This window comes from Ochlerotatus camptorhynchus, unplaced genomic scaffold, assembly GCF_037179485.1.
Source record: "Ochlerotatus camptorhynchus isolate MF236.1 unplaced genomic scaffold, CSIRO-AGI_Acam_v1.1 ptg000054l, whole genome shotgun sequence".
NCBI classification, from domain to species: Eukaryota; Metazoa; Arthropoda; class Insecta; order Diptera; family Culicidae; genus Ochlerotatus; species Ochlerotatus camptorhynchus.
The window spans coordinates 970,088-994,699 of record NW_027040544.1 but is presented as its reverse complement, the minus strand read 5'-3'; the positions used below and the strand labels follow the sequence as shown (position 1 = coordinate 994,699).

Sequence of the window (24,612 nt, the reverse complement as noted above, 5' to 3'; positions counted from 1 at the left end):
GGGCTGGTAGTGACCGTCCATTCTCATTGTACAAGTTTCAAACTTAGAGCATGAGCATGAGCAAAATTGAGCGTCCGTGACTGCCAACACCAAAGAGCTGAAAACCAATTCAAACAAATCAAATCAACAGACAAAACCAAGGTGAAAGCTGTAAGAGTGAATTACAGTATAAATCTAATGATGTTCCGTTATCGAAGAGCTGGAAGAAAACTTAAATAATTTAATTCAATAGATCCAGTCTGAATGAAGGCTGAGAAAATAGAATAATTATACAGCAATGACCCCATTTTGTGAGGTAGCAAAGTAAGTGCATCTTAAATATCCATCTTGAAGGAGGAAGATATGAAATCACAATTATGTGGAGTTACTGAAAAATAACAGTCTGATGCGCGGAGAGGCTGACAGGATCGGGTCATAACTGTCATGTGAATATTAGGAAGATTTATCATCATCAAACTATTTTCGAATTAACCTGGAGGACTGCTTGTGGATAATTGTTATACAGCACATCAGCACAAACCATTCTAAATCAAGTTATCGCGCCCGGGACACAAAAACTATTCAAATGCGAGCACCAAAAAACTACACGCCTCCACAAAGATAGCCCGAGCTCTTAAAAGATAAAAGCACGCAGCGGAGCAAAAACACACAACCGCTCTCCAACGCTTCTTAAAACAGACTCCCATTTCCTGAAAAATCCACATATATACTTTAAACTAAATGCGTCAACTCGTCTTGCCACCAAATGAGATGAAGCTTTCAGAGAGTGGTCGTTTCACCTAAAGACACAAGCCTGGGGTTGGCCCGATGAAAATGTTGGAAAAAATTGCCTCCAATAAAAAAAACAATGATGCATTGCAAAATAATACGAATAGAAGATGTATTCCTCAAGGTTCAGCTGAAATTAAATTATTAATATGAACAAATAAGGCATAACAAATTTGAAATACTCAGAGGGAGAGATGGGCGGAGAGAATGTTTTGAGCCAAATGAACTGCCACAATGTGAGCCAATCGAACATACCCATTAGAATTTTTCCGAGCATTTCTTACTCTTACTAGATAAAATTTGAGAGTATTGCAATGGAACAGAAATTCAATAACCTTTATGTTTCGTGTGCTTCTCAAATTCAACTAGTTTTTGGAATCAAAAACAATATTCTAACTCTATTGATTAATTGATCCTAGTTGGTTAGTTAATGGCACCAAGAAATGTGCAAAATGTTGCGATGTAATCAATTATTATTTTACCCGTACATCGAATCAAAAATAAAAGTCATGTAAAATGCTGGCTTCTAGCAAGGGTGGCAAGATAATTTAGGAACAAATCCCTGCTGCCGAGTTGTATTTTTATTTTCTCAGCCTATCTCTCACTCTGACTATTTCTATAACAAATCAAATGAACACTTTCCTCGTTGACTTGCCCTTTCCGAAGAGCTGGTCCATTCAAGCTGGTAAAGTTTTTCATCAGTCCACAATTTCAAAGGCTTCGGAAAAAAATGCTCATTGTTTTCCCTCGTCAATGATAGAGTAGTAAAAACTAGTTTTTCAATTCATTTCACTATTTGATACCTGGTACATAAGAGGCCAATTAACTGCTCGGTATTCATTCGGTCAACATCATCCTGTTCCCGTTACCATCTCAACCAGTTATGAACTGGTAACGGAGCGGAATGTGATCCTTCCATCTTCGGAGGTGCATTTTTCCACCGTAAAATGAAACTTCATGGGAAATGTTGTGTAATGGGTAGTAATAAAAACTTTTCAAAGTGCTTCTTTTCGTTATGGTTTCTGTCTGCTCACTATCTCTACCTTTCCTCGAAACCCTAGCATCCAATCCAAGAGCAGCGAATTGAAACGAAAACAATCCCCCAGAATGTTCCCGTTCGATAACGAACTGCCTGATGGTCTCGTTCGATGAACTTTGCATTGTCCAAGTTCCGCGCACCAGAGCCAGTGGCCCACCAGGACAACTATAAAAGAGGAAGAGCCAATTGTTTACTGCCGCCGGAGCAGAATGAAGCAATTTTCCGGTCCCGCTGCACTCGCTGGAAAGTAATTGGATAATCACGTCTAATTATCCTATTCACACAGGGCCATCCCGGAAATGCTGGCTTGCCACTCGGTGCCCCTGGAGGTAGCTGGGTAGGTCGGGTGTATTTTGCACCGAATTTATCTCGTTTTCGGTTCGGCATTATTTGGTTGGACACCGCGCCGAACGAATGCGAGTCGTCGGGACGGACATCTAGATGGGGACCGACTGAATGGGGGAACAATTTTCGCTTTTCCTTTATTTTACGATTATCGCCAGCATATTTTTGCGCTTCTGGACGTGATCCTATTTCTTTGCATCGTCGCCGGCGTCGTCATCCTTAGGTGGATTCTTGGATTTGAGGTTCAAGATATATAGGTAGATAGATGTAGCTATGCAGCGGAAAGCCTGGTGCTGATGTGGTGCTGGCAGTTTGCACTTTCGGAACGCAATCTTATGTTAATGAGAATGGGATTGTGCTATTTTCCCATCCGGATGTGTGAAATTTTGTTCCCTGCCATTGGAATGGTGACGATCAAGGAAACGGTGAAGCTCTTCTATTCAGATGCTCAGTGGGAGTTTCCTAATCTTTATGCATGGTATAGTATGGCAAGCAGAAATTGGAGATCGAACCCTACGATTTTCTCAAATAATCAACTTATCATCAAATATCAAAATGACCAAACTTTTCGCTAAAGCAGGCTTATGCCTCAAGAAAATGCCATTCCAACTTCAAAAATGTAACCTTCCTTAACAAATGTCTTGAACGACAAACATAAATACTCCACTTATCGCTCTTTTATGGCACCATCGCATCCCACCCCACAAATTTTATTTTATTAGTGCCAATTTCATTCCAGCAAGGAAAGGCGCTGAAACACATTAACCGGCTCCACCATTACCCATAACATCAATCGTAACGACCGTTCATCTCCTTTCTACAAATACATACACTGTCCATTTTCATCGAGACCATTAAAACATCGTGAACGCCCGTCATATCGTCACCCCTTTTACAATGCACGCTCTTGCCGGTTGAAACCAGCGGACCATCCCACACCGTTAGGTTGAACGTCGAATGAATGTTGCAAACTTGGGACCAATAAAGATAGTTTAAATGATTTTTACCGATTCAATTCACACCGTCATAAACATTTATCTGCAGATATGGCCATCGGCAGCCCAGCGAACGGTCGAACGGTAACGGTGGTGGTTGTACAGTGCCTTGCAATTCCAAGTGCCACCGCCATGTGCCCCGTGAAAGGTGAGAAAAGATATGTTTATGGTAAAGGTGGAAATTTCCCGGTTCGAATGGACGAGCCATGAGTTTCACTCGAACCGAGTGGTGATTCCCTACTTTTCACTCAGACGAATGCTAACGGGGGGGTGTCAGGAATGTACGTTTTCTTGCCGCTATCTGGTCAAGAAAGTGGTAAGGACGAGCTTGAAATTGCACCATTAAATTCGATATCGTTGGAAAGTAAAATAAAACAATCAATTAGGGCGAAAGAAGGCTGCACGGTTGGCGATCCTGGTGAGTTGGTTTGCGGGATCGGTATGGAATTGTTCATTTTTGAACGTTGTTATTTTTTTTTCGGTTAACAATTGAGGCATTGCAAGAAAGTATATCTCTAAGAGTAAGGAAAAGAGCCAACCTTCTATTCTCGAAATACTATGAACATGAAACTCGACATGGCCCAGAACACCGTTATCAGAATTTCGTTAAAAATTGCTAGTGTTGTTCCTTATCGCAAAATTTTAGACCCATATATTTTTTTTAAATTAGGGTGGTCAAAAAAATCGATTTTTCAAAAATGACTTTTAAAAAAAATTGATATGTGTTTTCAAATCTGGGGTCTAAGAAAATTAACATAGTTTGACGTCTGATCCTACGTTCTAGAACCATGAATTTAAATTTGCATTTTTATTGTCCAGGACTTCGAAAATATTCTCTTTAAAATCGAGGCTAATTTCTTTAAATTTTCGTCATTGTGTAAATCAGCAAAAATAAAAAAATCAGCTTTCAAACTCAGGGTAATCAAAGTTTAAAAAAATGAATTTCTTTAAGATGTGATTTGGCATGATCAGGGACGTACAGCACCAACTAGTACCCCGGCCCCGTGACTTTTCTGAAAACATATGGCATGGCTGCTTCAGACTGGCACTGGAAGATTCGTTCGTTTTCTTTTGAAGTTTCTGCCGACTGGCCCTGAATGCTCTTTCAAACTTCCTCCAGAACTTTCTTCCAATATTCCCCGGAAGTGTTTTCGGCTTCTCTGAAAGATCTTCCTAACCACTGCAAATCATTTTCAGGCGGAATGATTTCCTCTTCCTTGGAATGAAGCTGGTGAGCTTCTTCGATTGAAGACTTTTGTCAGCCATTTTGAAATCCTCAGCTAATGCTGAACACTTTATTTACAAAAATGACGAGGAATTTCTTATAAACAAGTTCACTGATGCCCATAGCCATGTTAAGCATGTCACGACCCCATACTCATTCTTACATCACAGATCTTATATTTTTGAAAAAAAAAAAACTGCGGAGCTGTAGGATCAGTTTAATTGATTTCCCACTTTTACGGATATTCAAGATCTTACAGAGGACTTTCTCAATAATATCAGGGTTCATGTTTATGTCATGCTCTCAACTCTAGGATCAGATTCGTAGATTAACTATTTGTCGGATCGATTTATAGCGACTGTAACATGGACACGACGCATGGTAGTTAGTCGCATAGGAGTATTGAGCGAAAACTCAAAACATGATAACTTCCAAAAAATATAACCCAAAAATAAAAAAAAACACATATCGCTGATTGTGTGTTAAAAGGCCAAAATTTTCAAGGAAATAAATAAAAACAAATTGCTGTCTCAATCAACAAACCATGAAAACAACAAACAAATTCAAAAAAAATTTCTTTGAATTGTTTTCCGTCTATATTGTTTCCCGTACTGAGTACCACTGCTACCGACGCCAGGGCGGCAGCTCCATCACCTAGACCCTAACTATCAACCTATCAACTCATAGACCGGGGATCAACGACTTTACTTTCCGTGATCAGAGATGTTATGCCTCAGAAAATCCCGGCGGCGCCGCCTGAGATTGAACCCAGGCCTTTTAGAGAAAGAGGCAATAATGCTTACCACTACATCACCGGCACTGCTATTCAATCAATGGTTTGCAATGCAAAATCTTAATTTTTTAACATCATTATATTTTCCCTAAATAGTATTTCTAATTACCTTTCAATTGATATTTTGATTTTTGAAGTCGGTGGCTCAAAAGTTATGAATTTTTGAAAAAAAAAAATCGATTTTTGGGACCACCCTTACATGGAAATGGTCACCCTAATGACAAAATAAAAAAGCGGGTCAAATATTTTGCGATAAGGAACAAAACTATCAATTTTTACGAAATTCTGAGAACCACTATATCGTTTTGCGGTAAAGCAAACATAACAAATATTTATGACAACTGTTGAGCCAAGTTCACTGGAACTTCTAATTTCTTAACTCTTTATTTGTTCACTATTCAAGATAAATTACATTAAGTTTTAACCTATGTGCTCCAGCTACTACAGTAACCTACCAGCCTTAGTTGTTATGATATATATCTAAGTGTTTTTACATTGTTCCTGCCTTGATAATTCAGTATTTTAAACAGGTTTTCTAAACCTACATGTCAGTTAAACAAATGACATCTTAAAACTAAAAACTAAAACTAAATCTTTTCTAAGCATAATGGGAATGAAACGTTGCAATTCAAGATTGCAACGATTTTTATTAATTGTTTTGATGGACATTTGTTCTAAAGTCTTAGCATTCAAAATTCTATGTACCTCGGTAGTACAGTACCAGGGACTGTAACTTCATCTTCATAACATTGTGTACTGGTAGTGCACCAACTAGATTGGATTTCCTGTTTATAAGAGGATACAAACATTTTATAAATTTGTTACATTTGGCTTGAATGTCCTCAATGTGATCCTCAAAAGTTAATGTTTGGTCAAGTACTAATCCAAAATATTTCTTTTGACTTGACCAAGAAATTGGAATTCCATTCTATGTTGTGACTAGGTGACTACTACTAGGTTTCAAAAAGTAAGCCCTTGGTTTATGTGAGAATATTATAAGATGAGTTTTGGAAGCATTGAGAGAAATCTTCCATTTTTGTAAATAAGAAGAGAAAATATCTTAACTTTTCTGCAGACTGCTGCAAATAACACGAAGACTTTTTTCTTTAGCGGAAATGCCTGTGTCATAAGCGAACAAAGATTTGTGGCAACCCTGAGGCAAATCAGGGAGGTCCGAAGTTATGTTATACAATATAAGCCCAATAATGCTACCCTGAGGAACTTCAGCTCTAACAGGTTGTCGTTCAGATTTGTAATTTTAATAATTTACCTCTAGAGTTCTGCCAGTAAAATAATGTTTAACTATTTTTATAATACAGAGTGAAAAGTTAAACTTTTTCTACTTAGCAATCAAACCTTCATGCCAAACACTGTCGAATGCTTTTCTTTGTCTAGAAAAGCAACTCCAGTTGAGCAGCCCCCAGATTTATAAAAGAGATCGAATTGAACGAATTAAATTGGTAACTCTTAAGAGTTGATGAGTAGTCTATTTAAAATTATCTTTTCAAAAAGTTTACTTATTACGAAAGCAAACTTATTGGATGGTAGCTAGAAACTTTAGCTGAACTTCTACAAATTGGAACAACTTTTGCATTTTTCCATTCACCAGGAAAGTATGCCAAATGGACACATCTTTCAAATAATTTTACCGATATAGACAAGGTACCGTGTTCACTCGGTTGTCGACAGAAGCAGGCCACTCTCAATGTGTGTCACGCAATCGTCTGTTTACTCGGCAGCAACCATTGTGTGGTCCTCCTCATTGTTCTTCATCAGCAGTCCTTTCGGTCGATGCATCGACGACTTTGGAAAGCAACCGTTTCGTGATGAGTGTGTGAGTGATGACCACGTTTTGCGTCCATTGCAGCAATGGAAGCGCTCTGCTCTCCGTTGGCAATACTGCCATACAATGAAACGACTGGAAGCGGATCCCGTTCTGATGGAGCAGGCTTATTGGATAGCTGAAGATAAAGTGGTTATTGTGTTGTACCTTTTGACTATAGTTTAAAGATGTATTGTATAGTGAACAAGAATCCTCGGCTCTGTGAAGTTAATTCGGTTGAGCCTTATCAAATCAAATTATAATAAAAAAAAAAACAAGATACACTCTGGGAGATTTTGATGAGGATATAAAAAAAATCATCATCACCTGGAGTTTTCATATTTTGAAATTTTTAGTTATAGATCTTAATTCGACCAAATCAGTCCCTCGGAATCATTTTATTAGTCAAACTGAAATTATGGGATCCCTCGAATTTCTTATAAAGATTCTGAGCTTTTTTTCCGAATATGTGATTAAAATTTTACTACCTTCATTAAGCGCTGAAATAGGCTTTTGAGGTTTTTTTTATCCAAATTTTTGTTAGTTTCCAAAAGCGTACAGGACTTGGGTCTAATTTAATTTGTTTTTGCTAATCCCACCAAATAACTTCGTCAACCAATTGGCTACAAATTTGACATGAATCAGTTAAGACCAAAATCAATAGTGGAAGCATCTCTTGCTGAATAAGAGCTTGTTGGGCTGTTTGGACATTGAGTAGTGTAATAACCTGCAGAACAATCATCAAACAGAATATTGCTATTGGAATTGGTGTGAGCGGTGCTTTGCATTTAAATCACCAATAATGAAGAATTTAGAACTATGGCAGGTAAGTTTCTGTAGATCACCCTTGAGAAAATTCTTATGCTGACCTACGCATTGGAATGACAAATAGACAGCTATAAAAGTAAGTTTTCCAAATTTTATTTCGACGAAAACTCCCAAAGCTTCAAAAACTTGGGTTTCAAATGAAGAAATAAATTGATATTGTATACGTCAATGAACAATAATGGCAACGCCACCACCGGCTTTATCAAGACGATCATTTTGATAAATGAAATAATTTGCGTCTCTTTTAACCTTATGGTTAGGTTTAACCGGTAAAATGTGTAACGGCAAAATAGCAAGCTTTGAAAAATTATTGCTCAGCAATTAATCAATAGATTTTAAATCTATTGATACCAAATAAATATTTAAAGTCTAAAGTTTAAAATGTCGCCAACAGATATGTTATTGGTCAATAAATGACTTTGCTTTGATTTTTCAAAGATTGCAAATTTGCTGTTACACATTTTAGCGGAGGCATCGTGTTTGGAGTGTTAAGGAACGTTTCAGTTATAACGGCAATTTACAAGAATTTGAAGCAGAGGAGATCCTAAGCAACCAAAAGTTCCGCGTTAAATGATAAAACTAGCTTTAAACTCCATAAAGTTCAAATAAATTTCCGACAGAACCTTTAAGTTCCATAAAGTTCTAAAAAAGTTCTGACAGAACTTTCAAGTACACCATAACATTGAAACACTTTCAAGTTCCATAAAGTTCAAATAAAGTTCCAATAGAACTTTCTTCCCAATCAACCAAAAGTTCCGTATTCCACGATAAAATCCTCTTTCAAGTTGTATAAAGTGCATATAAAGTTCCAAAAGAACTTTCTGGCTATTTTAGATGCTATAGAAAGAACACGAGGAACTTCAGGGTCCAAAAAGTTCCGATGCGAACTCTTAGCAACTTGAAGTGCTAAAAATGTTCCAAAAAGCATCCCTAAGCACTTTTCAGGTACTTCAGCCAAAGTTCCGAACAAGTTCCCAGCGGAACATCTAAGCAAATTTAAATTTTCTAATAAGGTCCGTTAACCCTACGTTACTCGCGCCAACTTTTGTAACACGAGTACTCGCGCGTTGTACTTTGTACAACAGTGTGAGTTTTCCATTGCCATTTTGCAGCCGAGCTACCAATCGATATGATTACCAACGGGTATTCCTTTAAAAAAAAACTTGTTTTTAACTAAACAAGTTAAACTTTTATCACAGTTAACCCCTAAAAAAATGCAGATAAAAGGGACAATGTGAATGGAAACAGCGTAAACGGTATCCGTTCTACGTAGGATTTGACTTAATTGGTTACAACATGGAAAATCTCGAGATCCTGACCACATAGAATGTTACTGTCTACGGCAAAGTTGTTTTGTAGATCATAACCTTTTTGCTGGTGGAGAGTAGTTCAGAATTTTCTCACTATGTAGCGCTAAAATACACGTGAAATTCTCGCATGTGGCTTGTTTCTAGATCCTGTCTGTCTTCGACAAAGTTGTTCAGGAGGTCAAAGCTTTTTTGGCTGGTAAACAGTAGTTAAGAATTTTCTCACCACGTGGCGTTAGTATACATGTACACTTCTCGCATATGCTATATCTCGAGATACTGATCAGATATAAAGTTACTGTTTACGACAAAGTTGTTCAGGAAGTCAAGGTATTTTGGCTGGTGAACAGTAGTTCAGAATTTTCTCACAAATTCTAGGCTTTACGCTCCTGAATAACTTTGTTCATGACAGTAACTTTCTATCTGGTCAGGATCTCGAGATATATCGCAGGCGAGAATTTCACATTTCACTACCGCTACATAGTGAGAAAATTTTGAACAACTGTCCACAAGCAAAAATTTTGTGATATCCTGAACAACTTTGCCGACTACAGTAATTTTCTATCTGGTCAAGAACTTGAGACATTTTATATGCGAGAATTTCACATATATACTAGCACCATGAAGTGAGAAAATTCTGAACTATTGTCCTCCAGCCAAAATACCTTGTCCTCCTGAACAACTTTGTCGTTGACAGTAACTTTCTATCTGATCAGGATCTCGAGATATAACATATGCAAGAGGTGTACATGCATACTAGACTGATGCAAAATTTGACTTTTTCGCTCCACAGTGCTTAAATGGTTTCAAATAGGGTCCTGATTAGCCTCCCAAAGTTACAACTCATTTGGTAAGAAACAGACTTCGCACAAGCCATTTGAAGTTTACATGTAAATTACTATGGGAAATCTCAACTTTTTGTTCATTGGCTTCGAGTCTTTTTCCATATTGAGCTGCAAAACAGTTCGATAGCCATTCTTATAGAAAATTTTCTCAGCTACAACTTTGCAAAAGATCGTTTCTATGTAAAACAAGACAGGAAAAAGTAATTAATTATTTAAGACATTGGTAAACTTATGACATGATCAAGCAGCTGCTCTGTAGGCAACACTGTATTTTGCAGTGTGACATAGTAGCCATGATTGTTGTGTTCTATGCAACGCCCCAGAAACACTAATGTTGCCTGCTGAGCAGTTGATTGAGCATGATCATAAGACATCAGCGCATTGAACCATTGATAACTTTCGATCCTTGCATTTAATCAAAAAGTGGTCTTGAGAAAAGTTATACCTGGGAAAATTTCCTACAAGTACAGTTGAAAGCTTTTGAAGCAGACCGATATGGTAAATTATTGGATAGACATGAACAAAAATCTTGGTTTTACCATAGTAATTCCCATACAAACTTCAAATGGTTTGTGCCATTTCAGTTTCTTACCAAATGGGTTCAAATTTTGAGAGGTTAGTCAGGATCTTATTTGGAATTGTTTAAGTATTGTGGAGCGAAAATTTCAAATTTTGCATCACTCTAATGCATACTAACGCCACGTGGTGAGAAAATTCTTAACTACTGTTTACCAGTCAACAAATCTTGACCCCCTAAACAACTTTGCCGAAGACAGCAACTTTCTAGCTGATCAAGATCTCAAACTATTGAATATGCGAGAAAGGCACGTGTATACTAGCACCGCATAGTGAGAAAACTCTGAACTATTGTCACCCAACAAAAAGATCTTGACTTTCTGAAAAACTTTGCCTAATACATTTACTTTCTATCTGGTCAGGATCTAGAGATATTTTATATGCAATAATTTCACATGTATAGTAGCGCCACAAAGTGAGAAAACTCTGACTACTGTCCACCTGCAAAAAAGCCTTGACCACTATGCCGAAGACAGTACCTTTCTATCTGGTTGGGAACTCAAGATATTTTATATGAGAATTTCACGTGTATACTAGCGTCGCGTAGTGAGCAAATTCTGAACTATTGAGCACCAAGCAATAGGCTTTGACCTCCTGAAAAACTTTGTTAAAGACAGTCACTTTCTATCTGGTCAGGTTCTCGATATATTCCATGTTGTAATCAATTAAGTCAAATCCCACGTACGTCAAATCACAGTTTACGCGGTTTCCATTTACATTTTCGCTACTATCCGCATTTTTAGGTGTTTACTGTAATCAAAGTTTAGCTTGTTTAGATCAAAACAAGTTTTTTGAGGAATACTCGTTGGTTTCAGATCGATTGGTAACTCAGCAACAAAATGGCAATGGAAAACTCATGTGTGTTGAACAAAGTACAACAGCGCGAGTAACGGAGGTTTAAAATGGAATGATAAGTGGCTCAAATAAATTATTTATGCAGTACATCGATATTCATCGAAAAAAATTAAAGGGCAATTCCCTGGATTCGGCATGCGATCTCCAAACGCTATTGACTGCTCCACAAGCATTCTTGAAATTGCTCATTACAGCTAAAATGCTATTTTTCGGTATTATGAAACAATGGGATACTATAATGATAATTTTTATTTGTAAGATGCAAGAAGAGGTCGTAAATTTTGTATATGACATAGGGTAAATGTCGGCTTCGGCACCCATTGACTGTTTTCGGCAATCAAAATTTAAACGTTAATTTCACTATGTTTTACCATCAACACACTTCCCTGAATGTATCCAAATGATTCTTTAGTCTTTCAGCTTCAATCTGATTATATTTGTAGGACCGAGCAATCCTGTTATGCCAGATTTTTCTTCAAATGAAGCATACGTAATACAAAATGGGGCTGATTTCGAGTTGCCGATAATAGAACAGCTGGTTAACACGCAGTTCTAATGGGAAGGTTGCCGAAGAAAAAGAGGCTGCCGACAATAGTCACACTCACCTGAGAAGTTTAGAGCGTTGTAAAAACGCTTTCAAACAGTTTTGAAGAATTCTGTCGATTGGAATGGATAGAGAAGCAAGCAGCAGATGAATTGAAACAAACAGACACGTCATATATGTGCGTGACGCTGTGAAAATGCTAATAGAAGTGCGGACGCTGCTTAGATTGACGAGAATACGTAAATTCCCCTATAAAATCTGCGAATTTTGTTTTCAGAAGGTCATAACTAGCTATTTTATGATCGCTGATTGCTCGCTCATCGCGTTGCTCATCGTTACAGCTAATCGCTATTGCGACCCTCTGAAAGCTAAATTGACTTGTTTTATGTGTCATGCACACACATTATCTTCTGTTCTTGCATCTTGTAAATAAGTATTATCATTGAAATATCTCATAGCTTCATAAATCCGAAAAATAGCATTTTAGCTGTAATGAGCATTTGTAAGCTTGGCCACAAGTGTGTTGGAATAACATGCGGGCAAACATTAATTTAAAATTCATCAAGGTGTTGTGTTTCATCAGTCAGCTGAACTCCAACAGTAGGCGGGACAACAGCTCACTTTAATATATTTCAGATCAAGAGCCACATGTGAATAGGGCATACAAGCTATTTGTAAACAAACCTTTGTAGGCCCTTTTCTCGCCAACCGAGGGTCGCTCACGCAAACCAGCAATTTCATCGGGAAGGAGAAAGTTTCCCCTACCCGGTGATGTTAAAGGTTTGCGTTGGTGTCATATGGATGGCGAGAAAAGGGCATAAGAAGGTTTGTTTACCAAAAGCTTGTATGCCCTTTTCACATGTTGTTCTTGAGATGACGTAGCGGTTTGTGCTGGGGCTCTCACGCAGAAGGACTAGGTTTATTTCTTCAAACAGCTCTAATACTACTACTAATGCTGATAAATCAATACACGTTCATACCTGACTTAAGAAATAACTTTCATAAAGAACTTACTTTAGAATTCCCTCCCCTTGGATAGCTTTTGCACCTTGTTGCTGGTGGGCGGGCTTAATTTCATGCCTTATAGTGGAGTATTTGAGACGGTAGGTTTATGGCTGGCGTTGCTGCCTAATGCCGAGATAGAATGGCGCTAGGGGCAGGCGATGGTGATTACTTCCCCTCTATGATGAACCACTGCATGAGAGAACCAAAGATCTAGTCTAGCAGTGATAGTATCACACTTGTTACTCCTTTGTTTGAGAACTGTGTCGTAGTACGTTTTCGTATATTCACTGACGTTGGGTGCGATACGGGCGGGTTTTTCCGCAAATCACTCTTATTTTATTTATTTTTACGCAGCTAGATTTATTTGAATTTGCTAGGGAATTATACTATTGAAATATTTCAGAAAGTGCTCAACAGTGCTCGTTCTATTTGCGTGACAAACTTTCATTGGTGTTTTCATTGAAGCATTACTCAGGGAACAATGTGAGACATCATTTTTGTAATAAATGTGTGAACTATGGCTCAGGATTTCCACTGTGGCGTGCTTCTATTGTGACATACCCATACGTTATTTTGTGATGCGACATAGTGGAAACGTGTGAGCGTAGTTGGAGCATATACCCTATATAATTTAAAAAATCAGCTAGGAAACTAACTTCAAAGTGAAGCATATTACTCACTTGGAGGTGTCACCTGGGTCGAACATAGATATAATCAATATAGGTCAAAGTCAAAAGTACTTGAAACACGTTTCATTTTAGAAAACAAACTTAAGGGCAGGTACTTAATAAAGCATGGGTTATGATTGATTAGGCGAATTAGAGCTTTTAATAATCTATTAAATTAGACTAATGAGAAATCATAATCATCAAATGAACTTAAATTACAAAATTCAGAAAGTCTAATGACATTAAGTAGATTAACAAAAGAATTAGGATGCGGGGGGTCCGCATATGGAGGCAACTAACCTTTAGAGTTGTAGAATAAATCTTCCTATTTAGTCTTGAAAATCAATAAAAGAAACGCAAGCAGATTAATAGCATTTAGCAGATTAACAAGAACAGGAATAGTTTAGGAGATAAGTAAAATTATAGGTATGTGACAGTTAATAACTTTTAAGCATTTCGCGCCAAATCGTATTCGGAGCTGGCAGCACCCTCTCAGATTTCAATTAAACTTTCTGGATGTGTGTACATTGACTAAATATGCCACTTTGCATACTTAGTTTTTCCAAAATTTATCTAGACTAACATTTGAGAAGGGTCAAACTTTTTCTGCCGATTTTTTTTCAAAAAAATATTATGGAAAAATGACAACTCCTACAAAAATGTGTTGTATGGATGACTTTTAGGAAATTGTCCAAAATATCGAAAAAAAAATACTGAAAAAAATTTCGTTTGAGACCTACACTGAAAAAAATCGATTTTGAAAATTTAAAGTCGAATTAAAAAAAATGGCCATGTTTGATTTGGATGAAACTTTGCCTCAAGATAGGTAATTATGTACACTGCAAGATGGGCACTTTTAAGGAAAAACAGTTTTTCTTACAAAAACTTTTGCATGTCTGAACTGATTTTTTTTTTTGATTTGCCATTTTCACACAAAACTAAACCAGTGAACCTCAAAATCATCTCAGAATCCAATGAAGCTCAATTTGCGATTCAATTTTGTCCAATCATCACTTAAGTTCACTTGAATTAATCGAGAATTTCATATGAAAAGGGCTCATGATGCATTTCTCGCCAAATTGTATTTGGAATTGGCAGCACCCTCTCAGAGTTCAATAAAACTATTTGGACATGTAGACTTTGTCAAAAAAATATCATTCCCTTATTCTGTTATCTACTACTGATGCAAAATTTGATAATATGTGAGAGAAAAAGGACAAGATTTTTCATTTATCATTTATTTATATATTTTCAATGTTTTAAACCTATTTTCATACATGCTATTTTTTCCTTTTTCCAATCAAGTTAAATATTTTCGGTTCATCTTCTGCATTAGAATACCTTTTTGCCGCTACTTTGTCACCAGTTATAGGCACAAAACTGTGGAATTTCTGTGTGCCAGATATTGTCTTTGTGCTGTTATATAGTTCTTCGAGTTCTTCTGACATTTAGATGTACTGTTCAGTGGATATGTACTCGAAACGTAGTTTTGTGATATTTTTATCTGTTTGTTCAACTGCCCAGTTATATAATTCTCGTGGAGTTGTTATGGTGTTTCCATAATCGCTAGCAAGACTAGCTCTCTTTGCCATTCGCTTAAGAGTGCCACCAATGGCATCACAGGGACCATTTCCATGAGACGTTGCAAATCCAATCCATGCTTTGACTGAAATCTACACAGACTAGCAAAGTTTTTTTTTTATTTTTGTATTGTGATGCTGCCCCATCTGACATAAAAGTAATTTTAGAAAAATCTATCTGACTGAACTGCAACTGAACTGCAACTGTATCGTGAGTCATTACTTCTGATATGATAATGAAGCAAACATTTTCAAGTTTATTGTCTTTCTTATAATAAACTTCAAATGGATGTATTGTTGCTTGAGAATTATTCCAGTGATATCCTTGAGCAGCGTTTTGGATAATGAATGAATAATGTTCAGAAAAATCACAAATTGCTAGAATTTCGCCTTATTTTAATGATTCTTTTTTATTTCTTAGAAAAGATGACTGTTGTTTGTAAACAAAGTCATGAGTTATAAGTTTGTTAATTTTATCAATGAGATACGGAACAAATTCATCAACAGGCTTGATAATCGTTTCCAAATTACTACGATCAGTATTCAGCAACTGTTGAAACACAACATTGTTTTCAGTGTAGGTCTCAAACTTAATTTGAAAGTTTTTTCAGTATTTTTATTCGATAATTTGGTCAATTTCCTAAAAGTCATCCATACAACATATTTTTGTTGGAGTTGTCATTTTTCCATAATATTTTTTTGAAAAAAATCGGCAGAAAAAGTTTGACCCTTCTCAAATGTTAATCTAGATAAATTTTGGAAAAACTGAGTATGCAAAAGTGCTGATTTAGTCAAAGTCTACACATCCAGAAAATTTTATTGAAATCTGAGAGCGTGCTGCCAGCTTCGATTCGATTTGGCGCGAAATGCGTCTATTGTTTTCTCCTGAATTTATTATACTCGATTACTATATTATTCTCTCAATATGCGAAATCTTTGATATATGCGGTTAAAGCATTTGAGTTACCTTATTTCTTAGTGTTCAAGTACCTACATTTGTAAACAGCAGTCAATGTTAATCTATTAACTAAACCCTACGTGAATGTAAAATCGATCTTTCCTTATGTGGTATTTATTTATTTATTTATTTCTACTTGTCAACAGATAAAATAGTTACCCTAATGACAATTTTCTATATTTAAACATCAAAACTGCTTCAAACACAAAATTAACGCAAACATCTCTTAAAGCTACGCTTATTTTTCTCGCGGGACACATTAAAATCGAACACATAATAACAACTATTGAAAACGCGGCACATACTCAACATTGGTTCGTGTACGCCATAGTTGGTCCTCGAACGCCGGTTGTTGAAGAACGCATGCAGCCGGAGGTCCCGTCGTTGAGTGTTGATGTCAAGAAGACTGAGAAGTGTGGAGCAGTCGACGATCCCTTGCAGAAGATCCGCAACGAAACAAGCCTTCGCCACATTACGCCTTCCTTTCAAGAGCTCCATGTCGATGAGGTTACAGCGACTTTCATAGCTCGGCAAGTTACGCGGGTCGCGCCAACGAAGGTGTCGCAACGCAAAGCGAATAAATTTTCGCTGAACAGCTTCAATTCTATGGATGGCATTATGATAGAATGGCGACCAAACAACGGCAGAGTATTCCAGTATAGGTCGAACCAGGGAACAGTATAAAGCCTTCAGGCAATACACGTCCTTGAAGCTTTTGGCGAAACGGAATAAAAATCCTAGCTGCGATGAAACTTTAGATACAACATAAGCAATGTGATCCTTGAACGTTAATTTGCAATCGAGCATGACTCCCAAGTCCTTGACAGTCGATTCGCGTTTCAAGCTTATTCCTCTTAAGGTGTAATCGTGGAAATGCATCGCCCGTTTACGGCCAAAGGAGATGACCGAGCACTTGGACACATTTAAAGACATCCTGTTTATCCGGATGTGTACTGATGCATGTTTAATTTTTCACGGCTGTCGGATTCAACACGCCTACGTCTTACGCAGAAGTGATTCGCAATTCGGTAGAGCTTGCCAAAATTGTTTTGAGCGATTAAAGATTAGAATTTGTTCGGTTCGGTTGCGAAATTTTCAAATGATTGATACGTGCGGTAAAATAACTAATTTTAAACAAAGCTCAATAGTTAAATAAGTAGAATATCTAGGGAGGAATCCAACATTATCCAACTTGCCAACATATGCTATTATATTTATTTTGGTGGCACTCTTTAAATGATAATAACCCTTTTTATATCGCTTTGGTAGTTTCGCACGGCGCGCGAAATTTCCGCGGTTTTCGTAACTTACTGTCATCTGTAAGCTGAACCAACAGCCAAAACATTGATTAATTTAGACAATTTCTTGAAAGATATCAATTGATGTTGACTGATTCTCATCCCCGATTAGATGAATCCAATGAATGTTTTCCAATCACCATAAAAGTATTATTCTGATACTCCCTGTATCAGCAAATGAATATTGGATATATTTATGACAAAAAAACGACCACTTTCCTTCTTAATCGATCAAAAATTATTGTTTAGAATAAACCAGAGAAATGTGTTATCCAATATTTTTTGACAAAAAGCCATGCATTTTGAAATTCAACATCTGGTTAAAAAAAAACTCCCTTTGCAAGCAAAGCTTCCACTGCCTGCGTCAGCTCTAATTTGCCAATCCACCCGAGATTAACTTCATTATGAACCACCACCAGCAGCAGCAGCAGCAGCAGCAGCAGCAGCGTCAGCCAGAAAATCGATGCAAGCGTCGCTGTTTATTCAACAAGCGACACCCCTCACAATTCCCTATTCTTCTGCTGTTCTTCACATATTCCATCGTCGGCAGCATCGAATGAGAAAGCGAAAATGGAAACTATTTTCCTCGACACCCTCGTCAGCATTGCACTCAGACGAGACAAAGCAGCATCCCGAAGCCGAGACTCACCATCTCACGTCTCACTGGTTGTTTTCCTGGTGTTGGTGTCAACGGAATTTGCGCATGTCCTAGCCGAAGTTTTTCACGTGACACATTCTCCGAGACTTGCATTTGGCTCTTTTCGTTCTTCTCGTTTTCAATCCATGTCTCTCCCCACTGACTGGATGCACTTTGCTGATGACACTTTTCCAACGTCAGCTTTACCGCTCCGACACACGACTGACCGACCAGCAGCATGGCAGTTGGAAGCAGTGACAGCTTAGCCATAAAGGCTCGCAGCAGGGAACAACTGCAGGGAACACCCGTGGAGCACGCGCGGCGGAGAGTAATCTGTTGCTCGGAATCGGAAAAGTTTTTCCTCGCAGATGCAGCAGCTTCCCGGCAGTCACCGGTGGTTGGGGCTAGGAATTCATTAATTTTCACCACACAGTCGTCACTCGGTAGAGCCGTAAATCCGATATCCAGAAACCGATACCATGGGTTCCACACTAAATCCACTCCATCCGTTGTGACTCACACTCTATATTGCGGTGGACAATTCAATCCATCTCTATTAAACATGCATTTGCAACCGATTCGAAGCCCATTTTCACCCATTTTTCTTTTGCTACGTTCTCTTGCTTCGGCCAGGCAGGGAGTGGGTTAACTGGTAACAAACAGCAGCAGTAGCAGCAGTGCACTAATCCCGTTCATTTTCCAATTCCAGGGCATCTATCACCGGTTGGGGGAAGTTTTTGCCCGGCTCAACCAGTGGTCGGAAGCGGAGCGATTCCAACGGGCGGCCCTGGAGGCCCAACCGGACCACATAGCGGCCCACCTATCCTATGGATCGATGCTGGCGAGAAATGTAAGTTAGAGTGGTGGAGTTTTATCATGATACCTCTTTGAATTCCTCAACCCGTGATGGTTAACTTTCTCCGTTTTTTTTTTATTGTTTTGTTAACGCATTCGCTGGGCAATTGCCAATGGGATATTCGATTCCCTTGATCCAGAGCAGCCGAACTTCGGAAGCGGAGCAGTGGTTTAAGCGGGCCCTACGGCTAGCGCCTGCGGACGCCAGCGTGCATCATCACTACGGTAAGGATTTGCGGTTTGGTGGAAATATTATCTGTATGTGTGGTATTTATTGAACACTGAATTTGTTGGTGCCATTTCGGCTATTTTTGACGGCATTTGTATATATTCGAGCTCCATGCAAACAAATTATACGGAGATTTCAGTATAATCGACGTTTGGTTGCTGAATTACGGAAATTGTTTAGCTAGCTAAATCTCAGTAACAGAACGTCATATTTATTGATATCTCAGTACAAATAGTTAACGGGCACTCGGGTGTGTAAATTTTAACACAAAATTGCCGAACTGGGAAAAAACAGGACTAAGTGTGTTGGATTCCTGTTTCCCGGGCAATATATTTTGCTTTCCCGATCATCCTTGAAAATCCACTAATTTTTCAGTCTATTATTTAAGTATCTCTATTAAATCTATAAATAGGGTAGATTCACCTGTCATCATCGTTTTTATTATGGTGGGTTCCTATAATGGATTATAGAATTTTATGAAAACATCATCCTAAATATTTTTGAAGTGCATCTTATGGGGGTGCTCACAAATACCGTAATGCACCGAATACCAACCGGTCCGACACTTGTTTGATAATTGTGAACGATTATATGAGATCATATAAAAATTTACATGCTATTTTGAGCATTGTAAGTTATAATCACCAACTTTGAAAAATGTCTGGATTTACGGACAGTGTCTGAACATCGGTGCATTACGTCATTATGATGCATGATGATTAGACTGATGTAAAATTAGAATTTTTTTACTCCACAGTACTCAAACGGTTCCGAATTGAGTCCTGATTAGTCTCTCAAAATTTGAACTCATTTACTTTGCAATTGACTTCGCACAAGTTTATATGGAAATTACTGTTCTTGGTATAATGCACCTTCCCATGCAATAAATCATAAGCAAGCGCAGTTCCATTTCAAGTTCGCTCAAATATCAAACGTACCCATCGATGCAATTTACGAGCTGACCCTCTTGACACACATTTCAACGGACATGTACGATGGACACATTTTTTTCCTGACTCAAATTGTGGTTCCAAGTCATTTGGCCAAATGCCGTTTGGCCGAATCGATCGTTTGTCCGAAAACCGTTGGCTGAATGCCGAACTCCAAAGAACTGCTCATGTTAAAAAGTGTGGCTAAAAAATACTAATTCAACGACTAAAAGACCATCTTTATAAGAATAATGCATTGATGGACAGTATAAAATTTCTGTTTTGTACAATATACAATTTAACCAAAAATCTCATATTTATAAAATAAAAAAAAAGTCCACAGGGCTGTCATTTAGATTCAAGTGGTGTTCAAAAATTGTAAATCTCTTTTAAAGTAGTCGGCCATACGGCATTCGGCCAAACGACCCATTCGGCTAAATAGCATTCGGCCAAAAGTCATTTGGCCATACGGATTTCGTCCAAATGGCCAAACACCCAAATTACTTACCTTGCGCCGCAGGGCCAAACAGAAGAAACAAAACACCAGTCGAGAAAAAGCGATTCCAAGTCCTTGTGATGGAACAACACCGCTCACTCGCCAGAATCTCTATGCTCGCGCATACATGTGATTCAATAGAATCGATCTAAAAATGTGAGCATACACGTGAGGGTATGAAATAGTGACATCCAATATTACTATGGGAAGTTTATATGGATATTAGTATGGGAAAGAAAACCAAACTTTTTGTTCATTACTATCTAACAATTCACCATATAACTCTGCTTTAAAAAATTATATCTCCCAAGCAACACACACATGTTCGACGACAGTTTAGATAACGTTTGATCAGTGAAAGCACAATGATACTCAGGAAAGGGAGAACATTTCCAAGCCGAAAAGTGCCAGCCATACCTTTGCTGACTTGGCTACACACTTAGAAACAACTAATTTTACACGAGACGTAATCCATATTGGACGTAAATCATGGAACGTTAACAAACAATTCATGTAAAATTAACTGTTCTCAAACCGAAACATAAGCAAGTCGACGAAGAGAACGTTTGATTGAATTGATTTTCTCGTTCCTTTCAACTGATTCTTATATCAAAGGGGCCCCTGACATGTGTCGATGTCAGAGAACCCCCCAAATCATTCAAATATTTACAATTTCCATCACATTGATGGGTATTTGACAGTATTTCCCACTTGTTCTGAAACCAGAAGTCACCATTTGGGATTGCCTATACGTGTCATCCCCGTTCTGAAAAATCCCATATTTTAGGGTGTTTGACACTTTTTCTCAATTCGGAAGCCGTCGTTTCGGATTTCAAAATGGCGATATCGATTTTCGGCCTCTAGACGATACCCTGATTCTAAAAAAAACCTATGCATGGCATTTGATATATTTTATCACTTTGCTTAAACCAGAAGCTGCCATCATGGATTTCAAAATGGCGTCGAATATCGATTTTTATTCTCTAGATGTCATCTCGATTCCAAAAATTATTATATTGAAGGGTATTTAACATTATTTCCCACTTTTTCTTAAACTGAAAGCCACCATCTTGAATTGAAAAATGGCGTCGCATATCTTTTTTTCAATCTCTAGCCATCTCAATTGCAACAAAACTCTAATTGATGGGAATTTTTCAGTATTTTCCACTTTTTATTTAATCGGAAGCTGCCATCTTGGATTTCAAAATGGCGTCGAATATCAATTTTCATTCTATAAAAATACCCATATGGATGGGTCGGCATCAGTATGTCCCACTTTTATTTAAAATATCACCGTTCTCTGGCCTGTAGACGTCAATCTGCTTCCAAAAATATCTATATTGATGGGCATTTGACAGTATCTCCCACTTTTCTGATATCGGAAGCCGCCATTTTTGGTATGGCGTCTGATATTGATTTTATTCTCTAGACGTCATCCTGTTTCCAAAAATACCCATATTGATGGGTACTGTACCAAATATTCGGCCGCCATAGTATGCAGCCGAATATCAGGCGTTTTGTCGGCCTCTCATTTGTAAGAAAATAGTCGAATATTAGCGAAATTTCACAAGTAAACACCGAATACCAGGCCAAATAGCACTATTCGGTGCAGCTCTAGTAATTTGACAGTATTTTCCACATTTTTTGAACCGGAAGCCGCCATCTTGGACTTCAAAATGTCTTTTAGACGCCACACAGATTTAAAAATACACATATTGATGGGTAAACAAACCACCCGTCAATGATAAATTTAACATCCACGTGCACATGCGCTTAAATGAGTGAACAATCAACAAAAGCCAGACAATCTGCGCAAATGTGGATCGAACCAAGGGGTAAGTCACTCAGCACAGTGTGCCGAAAGTAGATTTGACACAGCTTGGGCACATCCATCGGCACAGCTTCAACACAATCTCGTAGGCATTGGATTGATCATGAAATAAAATGGGAGCACTGCTGGACATCTTTCATTGAAGTTGTTCACAAGATTCACTGTGTATTTCAGAAACATACTCTAATTGAATAAACTAGAGAAACTCAGACCAGCAATTCACTTCTCGGTTCACATTTTAATTTGAAATGTAGGCTTTCGAAGGCTGTCGATTACTATCGATGCCGGTCACAAGTCTTTCAGCTACTACGCAAATGGAGTGTACTACGAATCGGAATGCAAGAACAATTTTGATGGATTGGATCATGCAGTGGGGGTGGTTCGATATGGAAAACTCAAAGGAGAGATTACTGACTAATCAAAAACTCCTGGTCCAACTACTGGGGCAACGGTAGATATGCTTTGATGGCGGTAAAGGGTAACATATGTGGCCTTTCCACCGATGCGACGTATGTAAATTTGAAGTGAGAGTTCTGTTCAAATTAGAATTAAGTAAAAGAGTAGTTTTACTTTCAAATATGTGTCGTCTTATACGAGATGGAATAAATGGGTTTCGATTTTTGTAACATAGAATTTGAAAAATAGGTTGAGTGGAAGCAATAAAAATTCCGTGTGCTTGTGCCGTGAAAAGCAGTTCGGTCAACAATCAATACGAAACTCTCGATTTTAAATTGGCTCACTACTTGACTAGCCTATTGGTCCCAAGCAAATCGATTAACGTACCCTATTCTAGTCGAAATTCTAGTACAACACTATGTTTGTGTTGATTCGCTACGAAAGTTTGACAGATAAAATGAGGGGTTAGTGGATTTACCTATGTTTCGAGGGGTGAATTGATTAGCTTGGGACCGAAGATAGTACCAGAGCTGAGCCAAAAAGTTGAGCATGTTTCTTCGGGACCTACTAGTCTTAGAGTTACCTCTATGGTTCGGTATTGTTCAAGTGAGTTTGGTTTGGTAGATGACCAATTGACCAAGTGCTGGTGATTTGCTGTTTAAAAGTAGGGTCCTTACAAGGTCACACCCGAGCTGTTGCCTCAACATAAATTTTTTTGATCGAATTCTCCAGGAACTCCAACCCGATGAAAAAACCGAACGTCTTAGCTTGGGATCCTCTTTCTTGGCATTACCCATTCTGAAGGCGAAAACCTCCGAGAGCTTCTTGCCCAGAATCATCACCTTCAGCAGTTCCTCTTCCAGATTGACCAGAAAAGTGTAGTGCTTCTGAAACGTTTTCTTCAGTGGTCAGCGGACGATATTGGAGCAGTGGGATTTGTAACGCGCACCGAGAGCACAGATGATCGATCCACTGAACTTCAAGTTGTAATTGCCACCCAACTGAATAATTGCCACTGAGCACATGTCCAATTCATTTAGATGATAATCTCCATGATGTGATCCTTGAGGTACTTGTTGAATACGTCTACCGTCACCAGGCAGGTCTCTTTGATGGTGTTAGCCTCGGAGTCCTCCTTGGAGCTCATGATGTACCCGATTGGGACACTGATGTCCACCGTGTCGAAGCTCTTGTGCTGGACCAAGGCTCGCCACGATTCACAGAATTCCCCCGGGAAGTTGTCCTCGAAGTAGACGCCCAACGTTTTGCCATTCTTGGATCGCTTGATCGCCTCCAGCAGCTTTTCAAAATTGGCCTTGTATTTGTCGTTCTTATCCCGAACCAACAACTTCACCGACGGAATGCCCTCCTCACCGTCCTTCTCGATCTGCTTCAAGAAGTCGATCTTCTTATTGATCAGGAAAACGATGGACTTTTCGCACAGCACCGTAATCGTATCGGTCAGCTCGGTCTGCAGCGAGGTGGATTTGCTGTAGATGGTTTCCTCATCTACGCCGACCGCCGTTAGAATGCGATCCACTTTCTCCAGCGAATCATCATGCAGCGTTGCCAGATATACCGATTTATCGGTATTTATACCGATTTCCAAACTAGAAATCGATATACAGATAAGTTTCCTCAGAATACCGATTTTTAAGATTTTATACCGATTTATACCGTTTTTTAATAATCAAAATTATTATTGCCTGTCGGCGCTCGAATTTCGGAGAAATTTTTTGTGATAGACTTGTATCTTTTTCAATACCTCATATTTTTTTGAGCCTTCAA

General features: G+C 38.3%; 1 protein-coding gene across 1 annotated transcript in view; it reads left to right on the top strand.

Annotated features, from left to right (window-relative positions):
- Tmtc2 (Transmembrane O-mannosyltransferase targeting cadherins 2) overlaps window positions 1-24,612 on the top strand; it is a 410,563-nt gene that overhangs the window by 378,038 nt on the left and 7,913 nt on the right. Inside the window, exons 6-7 of the mRNA XM_065239258.1 lie at window positions 18,798-18,938; window positions 19,084-19,168. Coding sequence (XP_065095330.1) covers window positions 18,798-18,938; window positions 19,084-19,168 — 226 coding nt within the window. The remainder of the gene's footprint in view (window positions 1-18,797; window positions 18,939-19,083; window positions 19,169-24,612) is intronic.